The 7,818-nt window shown below is 53.0% G+C and overlaps 1 protein-coding gene across 1 annotated transcript in view; it reads right to left on the bottom strand.

The window, feature by feature from the left end:
* Positions 1-7,818, bottom strand: part of FA2H (fatty acid 2-hydroxylase) — a 51,619-nt gene that overhangs the window by 18,703 nt on the left and 25,098 nt on the right. Inside the window, exon 2 of the mRNA XM_007462942.1 lies at positions 2,387-2,479. Coding sequence (XP_007463004.1) covers positions 2,387-2,479 — 93 coding nt within the window. The remainder of the gene's footprint in view (positions 1-2,386; positions 2,480-7,818) is intronic.

Below are 7,818 nucleotides of genomic sequence, written 5' to 3'. Positions count from 1 at the left end.
CTCTTTCCAGCATGGCTGACTCTGTCCCCCAGCTTCTAGGACCAGGGAGGCTGGGCCATGGTAACCAAGACTCCCTTCCTTAGCAGCACCTAGAGGGGCTTCCCGTGAATGCAAAACATGAAGGGTTACCTTTGGCAAGTCGACCCCAGGCCCGGGACCCCCTGCTGAGACAAAGCTGCTGCCTCTTGGCCTTTCTCTAGAGGTCCTCAAGGTCCAGACCCTGGCCTGGGTCAGAAACAGATGGGGGGTCTCCCAGCCTCTCGTCTCCCCGCAAAGGGGCTGGGACTGACCATGTGGTAGGTGAATAAAAAGGGGGAAAAAAAGCAAGGAAAGCACTGTCCGCTCTCCCTGGGAAGTGAGTTCCTCGTGCTGGGTCTTCTCAGGGCCTGGGGGAGGCACGAAGCTGACCCCCCATTGCTCCCAGTGGGTCTCCACACCGCCTCTTGGGCCAGCCCTTGCCCCTCTCAGCCCAGGGACAAAGGAAGGGGGAGAGGAAGAAGAGAGAGTGTGTGAGAGAGAGAGGATGACAGAGGCGGGGAAGGTGAGTCAGGTATGACCAGGATGTGCTGGAGAGGAGCCTGGGCAGGGCCCCGGGAGGAGGGGGAGGGGAGGCCTCTCTTCCCCTTGGGTGGGGGCGGGGCGGATGGCGGAACAGGCCTGGGGGACTTGATCCCTCTGCCTTGTGCCCAGGGCAGCCCAGGGAAACTGGGAGGACCCCTCCCCTGAGCAGGGCTGGTGATCTGCCAGTCCCCAGCCAGGCTCATGTGACAGTCCCCTCCCTTCTAGGATGATTCTTTCTTGCCTCCCCACCCCAGGCCTGCTCAGCTCTCTGTAGAGTATTTTCTTTCCAACCTTCAACCCCTAAACCAAGCCCACAGATGCTGGCCCCAAGGGTCCCTCTTCATGTGGTCCTTTCAGCGCCGTCCACTGGCCACTGAGCCCAGAGCTCGACGTGCTGCAGCTCACTCTCTGGTCCTACCCTCATCCCCATACCTTCCTTGTCTCCCACCACAGCTCCTCCTTTTTCAAGTCGAGGTCCTGACTCCACCAGCTTCCAAGATCCTTGTCCCATTCAAGCTGGTTGTCTCCCCCTCCATCCTGCCCTCGTGCAGAACAAGCCCAGGTCCCCAAAGTTTCCAGAGAAGTCAGCCGTTTGTACTGAGACCCTCAGCCTGTGCCCCTGGCCTGGGCAATGAGCAATCGTGGCTGAGTCCGGTGTCAAGGTCAGGAGACCAGGTCCAGTGAGCCCTCTGGGGACATATTGCGTGGCCTATGCAAGCCTTTCCCCTTGATGGCCTTCAATTTCCCTTTCGGTCATAGGCCTTCTTGAAGGGGCTGGAGCACAGGACAACTTGTCCCAGCCTCTTTAGTGAAGCACCTGAAGGTGTCTTTGCCCTGGGCGGACGGGCTTCCCCAGAGGCAGAGGCGATTCCACGTGACAGATGCCATCTCTGAGTTCCTGGGGTCAGGGCCTCAGGAGTCCTGGCAAAAGGGGCCCAGCAAACAATCAGTGGGGGCCTCCTCTGGTCACCTGTGTCCCTTGGGTGTGCTTCTTGCATCTCCCCATGTTGTAATAACATGTTTGGGGGGGAGATCTGCCCTCCGCACCAGATTGTGAGCTCCCTGAAAGCAATAGCCTGTCCTGTTGGTCTCTTGTTCCCAGTATCCAGCACAGGTTGGGGACATTTATAGACATACACACTTATGTCTATTACAGGAGGAAATGGCGACATGACATTGAGAAAGTCCTATGACCCAGGTTGGAGGGAAATGACACCCAGGTCTGGTTCTCTCCAGAGCCCCCAGGCAATGCTACCCCTCCCTCCTCTTGACTCCACTGCCACCTGTGACTACTCAGCTCCTCTAGGACTTCCCTAACCAGCAAATGGGTGTGCCTAATCACAGCAAGATGCTGGTCTCCCAGCACCAAGAGAGGTTTGTCATCGGGCTCCGCAGCCACATGCTACAGAAGGCTGCAGCCCTTTTCCCTGCCGGCCTCCGCAGGCTCCCGTGCCGGTCACTCCTGCGAGTGGTCGCCGGCGACTGGGGCAGCTCTGCCTTGTGCACTGGCCAAGCTGGGCGTGTCTGGGCCTCCTGACCCTGTCATCGTGCCCTTCTTAGCTGCAGGGGTCCCTGTGGGAGACCTCCCTCTGGGGTCTTTGGAGCCTGGCTCTGCACAGATCTCGTGTGTCACTTCCCCAGACCCACCATAACCTCGGCCCAGGTTTGCTGCCCCAGGTCGTGCTTGTGAGCTGTGGGCACCTGCTCCTCGGTCCTCATCTTCCCTGGGCGAACATCATGAATAACCATAGCTTGTGGCTCCACGCACCCTGTCCTTGGCCCTGGGAGCCCCGACCATCACCCCACCCAGTCTTGTGCCCACTACCTTGTCCCAGTCCACTGCTTTGAGCTTTGGCTCCATCGCAGGGTCTGTCTTCTGAGTGCTTGCAGAGGTCACAGCCTCATTCTCCACGGAACCCTGGGGAGAGAAGACACAAGGGGATTACCCACAGTGGGCGAGGGAAGAGAACCCCCAACTGCCCCCACGATGAGGCAGTCAGGAGTGGTGGGAGCACCATGGCAGGGCAGGGTGGGCGGAAATCAAGGGCACTGAGTGCACTTGAAAAAGGGTAGACACTGATGTGGGTGGTCTTATTCTCTGCACTTTTCTTCTCCCTGAAAAAGAAAATAATACCCATAAAAACAAGAGGCAAAAGATCTGGGGGAGGATAGAAGCTGGCAGAGAGACTGGAGGGAGATGAGAGCAGTGAGTGGGAATGCCCTGGCCCAGGAGATCCCTGCCAGCCGTTGCCCAGGTCCCTGACAGGTGTCAGGTAAAGAGTCACAGGGTGGCACCCAGGGGACCTGGCAGGCTCACTGGGTCATGCCCAGTGACTACATCACCTGCCTCTCTCCCTGGTAATTCTACAGAGCTCATGGGCCACAGGCTGGGCAGCTAGGTCCACGTGCCCACAAGAAAGAAAGGCAGCAGAGCGTGAGGGAGCCGTCCCTCCAGGAACTCCCAGGTGTGGGTCAGCGGCCACACGTGGGGCGGGACTGGCAGAGGAGAACCCAGATGGGCTCAAGGTCAAATGGAAGGAGCAAAGAGGCAGAGGCAGAAGGAAATGGAATGTACTGGGAAAATCACATGGCTCCAGCTGGCCCTGACGTCCTGTGGGGTGAGGCCGGAGAGGGCATGCCGGCACGTAGGTAAAATGCAGGCTTCCCTCCAGGAAGGGTGGGGAGAGCACTTACCAATGGTGGGGGGTGTCCTCTGAGTCCCTGTGACTAAAGGAAATGTGGTGGCCATGGAGAAGGGGCCCTTGGAACCTGGATATTGCCAAGAACCCAAGAAGAGTGTTTGAGCAGCCAGTTGGGGTTTCTGTTGCTATGATTCTTACATTTTTGGCTTCCAAATGAATGAAGAGAACTTGATGGTGACAGTGATGCTGTCAGTTTCTGGGAAAACCCATATGTAACCCAAGTAAAAGCGGGCTTTCATGGTCCTGTCTTGGTATCTCAGTATTTTTAGTCTTTGTCACCATGCTAATACCTGAATTCTTCTCAAAAGCATCTCTGATGATCTCTTGAGGATGGAGTGGATTTTATAGTATTTCATACAAGGAAACTCCCTAAGTATCAAAAATAAATGTCAAATAAGAATCTTGTCCCTTCTAATTCTGTTCTACCCTTAAAATACCTCCGAGCGCCTCCAATCATGGACCTATTGGTTCTCCCTCCCTCCTGGGTAGTTCTTTTCTCCTGGTCACCCCAAGTCCTTTCTTAAGTAGGGTGATCTAATCCTTCTCTGCACCTCCAACCCCTCTCATTCACTACAACTCCATCCATCTCTCTCCACAAAAGGCTTGTCTTGGGGCCCACCCATCCCAAACAGGGAAGGGGTTATCACTCGAATTAGCATTTGATGTTTTTGTCTGCGCTACACTTTTCAGACATCCCTGAGTGGCAGACACAGATCTGTTTGGGGCACACGCATCTAAACAACAACTGGAAGCAGAAGAAATGGTCATCACTTTTCAGCACTGGGCACAGAGCCCTCAACTATCCAGCCTGTTCTTCTGGTCACTTAAGGCTGGGCTGTTTTCTGAGAGCTCGAGTCCTTAGGAGAGTCTCCCTTCTGCTCAGCTGACTGCCTCAGTTTCCAGGGACCACTCCTGGCTCTTCCCCTCTAGGACAGTACAGGCTCTTTTTCGCCTGGCAGCTTCCACATACATGAGGACCACTGCCACCTGCTTCTCCACAAGACCCCCTTAGGACATAACAGGGTCTCTAAGCATAATAATTGGTTCTGGCTCCTCTTCCAAGGTGGGTGTGATGGGACCAGGCCAGAACCCAGCAGGGCTCATGCCTCCCCCACATGGAACATCCTATCTCAGGCCATGGGAACTGAGCTCCCATTGGCACTTTGACCTCCATCTTATGCGGCTCATTCACTTAGCTTATAGCCACCTGAAGCTTTTTTCATGGACTGCTGCTGCTGGCGTGGTGTGGAGAGCTTATGTGGCCCAGGAGGCGAGCTGGACCTGCAGACCCACTGTGATGAAGGCTGGGATGCCCGGAGTAGTGATGGACGGGAGGGCAGAAGGCGGTGGAAACCAGAGAAACCCTAAGAAATGGGATCATGGAGGGGAGTTTGCGGGGACGGAAGCCCTGGTTCCATATCCACCTCCTCTTCAGGGGCTGGTGGTCTCAGTGAAGTAACACTGTGGTCCCCTGCCTCTTCCCTTAATTCCTCCCTCCTACAAGGATCTGATCCACACCCACTGCTGTCACCCACTCATCCACAGACATACGTGTCTGAACACCTGCAACGTGCCAATCGCACATCAGCTCAGAAGACTCCGCAACGTCTCTCTAACACTGGTCCTGCTCCTCGCTCCGGGAGTATGTTTCCAACAGCTGACGTTATAGTCTGACCCTCTGACCACTTTCCTAAGAGGGAACACACTATCTTCCTCCGTAGGTCAGCTTATCCTCGCCTTCCTTGTATTTGTCTTTCCCCTGTATTTCCAAGCTCTTCTCCTGTCACGCCTTTGAATTAACCCTAATTTTTCCCTCTCACCGGTAGGGACGACTTGCCATTTTCTAAACATGCCTCGCGTTTTTCTTCTCAAATGTCATCCTATCTAGCATGATGACAACAGTTAATATTCACGAAGGCCTACCGTGTGCCCAGCCCTTTCATCTGCATAACAACCATATGAAGCAGGCATGACTATTATTCCCACTTGATGGATGAGAGGGCCAAGGCATGAAGGAGCCCCACAGCTAATGGGGGTAGAGCCGCAGCTGGGCTCCAGAATATTCTCTTGACAACCATGTACTTCCTCCCTAACCATTCTAGCCAGAAATGAGCTCTTCATTTTCCAACTTTAAAAAAAGTCACACTTTCCATGTGTCCCACTGCCTCAGTTGGTACTTACTGTTCCCTTCCTCTTATTGTTTTTGCATGTTCGGGCCATGAACTTGTTTGTCCAATGGTGGACAAACAATAGATTCTAACAGGCCAGGAAACTACTGTTTCCTCTCTTCAAGTTACCTAGGGTGGGCTCTTGAAAATATTACATCTCCACTCATATTTCTTGAGTGGCTCATGTTTCAGTGTTGGCTCTTTGCAACATAGCCACGATCCCCTGACACTCCAGACCCCTGAGATGTGGCAGGAACCTCAGGGGATCCTGGCTGTGTTGTTCGGGGTGGAGCCCTGAAACTCTGCCAGGCTCATGCTCCTTGGAAATATATAAAGAATGGGGGGTGAGCACATCTGGTTGGAAGAGAGAGGTCGCCCAGGACACTGAACACACCATCTTAGAATGCCACCCGGGCTGGGTGGGGTGGTGCCCAGACACAAGGGTCAAAGTCCAATAATCTGGGCCATATATTCTCAGTGCCCTTTGGCCAAGCATAGTCCACAGGATAGGCATGAGTGGAACTGAAAGTACATTAGTCTGACATGAAATTACCAGCATCTTATTTTGCCAAATAAAAATATTAAAAAGGGGACTTCCTTGGTGGTGCAGTGGTTGGGAATCCGCCTGCCAATGCAGTGGACACAGGTTTGAGCCCTGGTCTGGGGAGATCCCACATGCCGCGGAGCAACTAAACCCGTGCGCCACAACTACCGAGCCTGTGCTCTAGAGCCTGTGAGCCACAACTACTGAGCCTATGCGCCACAACTGCTGAAGCCCGCACGCCTGTAGCCCGTGCTCTGCAAATGCAATAAGAGAAGCCACCGCAATGAGAAGCCCACGCACCGCAATGAAGGGCAGCCCCCGCTCGCCTCAACTAGAGAAAGCCCGTGGGCAGCAACGAAGACCCAACGCAGCCAAAAAAAAAAAGAGTAAATAAAATAAATACATGAAAAAAACATATATTAGGGCTTCCCTGGTGGTGCAGTGGTTGGGAGTCCGCCTGCCGATGCAGAGGACGTGTGTTCGTGCCCTGGTCTGGGAGGATCCCACATGCCGCGGAGCGGCTGGTCCCGTGAGCCATGGCCGCTGAGCCTGCGCGTCCGGAAGCCTGTGCTCTGCGACGCGAGAGACCACGGCAGTGAGAGGCCTGCGTACCGCAAAAAAAAAAAAAAGAAAGAGTGGCCCCCGCTCTCCGCAACTGGAGGAAGCCCGCGCACAGCAACGAAGACGAAAGAAAAGAAAGAAAAGAAAGGAAAGAAAGAAAGAAAGAAAGAAAGAAGGAAAAAAGAAAGAAAGAAAGAAAGAAAAAAGGAAAAAAGAAAGAAAGAAAGAAAGAAAGAAAGAAAAGAAAAGAAAGGAAGGAAGGAAAGAAGGAAGGAAGGAAGGAAGATTAAAAAATATTTTAAAAATTAGCAGCAGCATTTCATAAATGAAAGAAATAGGTAGGAAACACATGCTTGCAGAATAAAAGGCAGTTCTTCCCAAGGAAGGGCATTTGGCAAATTTACAGGGGGATTAAAAAAAAAAAGGTTCCATTTAAAAATATTTATTAATGCAGAAGAAATTACAACCTAAAATTTTGTTTTGTGAGAATTGTACATCATTGTTTTCTTGGTTCATGGTGGTGGGTATGGGTCTCTAGTCTCTGTGTAACAGGAAGTAGGTAAATGCTCTCTTTGTTCCAGTTCTAAGGTTTTCTTAAATTACTAAAAATCCAGTTTCACAGATGTTGGCTGAAAATGAAAACAGAACTTTCAAGGGTTTTTTGTTGTTGTTGTTGTCATTCAGCTGGAAATATTCCGGGTGGAATGAGGGAAATGGAGGGAGGATCCCCGTGGCTCTCTGCCTCTTTCCTGAAAGCCAGGAGGAAGGGGAGTGGCTCCTGCCCAGCACCAGGCTCACCAGCTTGCTTCCCCAGCCCTGAGCAGTCAGGGACTCTCCCAAGATGCTGCCCTTGAATCCTGCACCAGCACCTGTCTGAAGGCTGGCACGGGCCGTGCGCTGCCATGGCGGGTGGGGAAAGGAGAGGAAGACGGATGGGAGAAGGCTGTTTCCTCCTGCCCTCCTGCCACCCCAGCTAATCACAACTTGAGGGTCCTGGAACCACCAGGCAGTCATGTCGTGGGTGATAGGCTTTTGGCCAATAGATCGCAGACTGACAATAAAACCAAGGTGCTTTCTGGGTGGCCTCATCGGGACCACAGCCCTCCATGGCAGGAGCCCAGGTTTATTAACCACAAGATTGTACACAGCTCCAATATGGGAGGAGATTTCAAGGAGAACCAGAGCAAGCAGCACATGGGCGCTGCCAGGAGCAGAAATGCCCTCAGGTACAAGGAAGTGTCCTCTAGTGCGTCTTTTATTGACTCTTTTTTTTTTTTTTTTT

This window comes from Lipotes vexillifer, unplaced genomic scaffold (genome assembly GCF_000442215.2).
Source record: "Lipotes vexillifer unplaced genomic scaffold, Lipotes_vexillifer_v1.1 scaffold70, whole genome shotgun sequence".
In the NCBI taxonomy this organism is placed as follows: domain Eukaryota; kingdom Metazoa; phylum Chordata; class Mammalia; order Artiodactyla; family Lipotidae; genus Lipotes; species Lipotes vexillifer.
The sequence above is the reverse complement of the archived record's forward strand: the minus strand, read 5'-3'. Positions and strand labels throughout refer to the sequence as shown.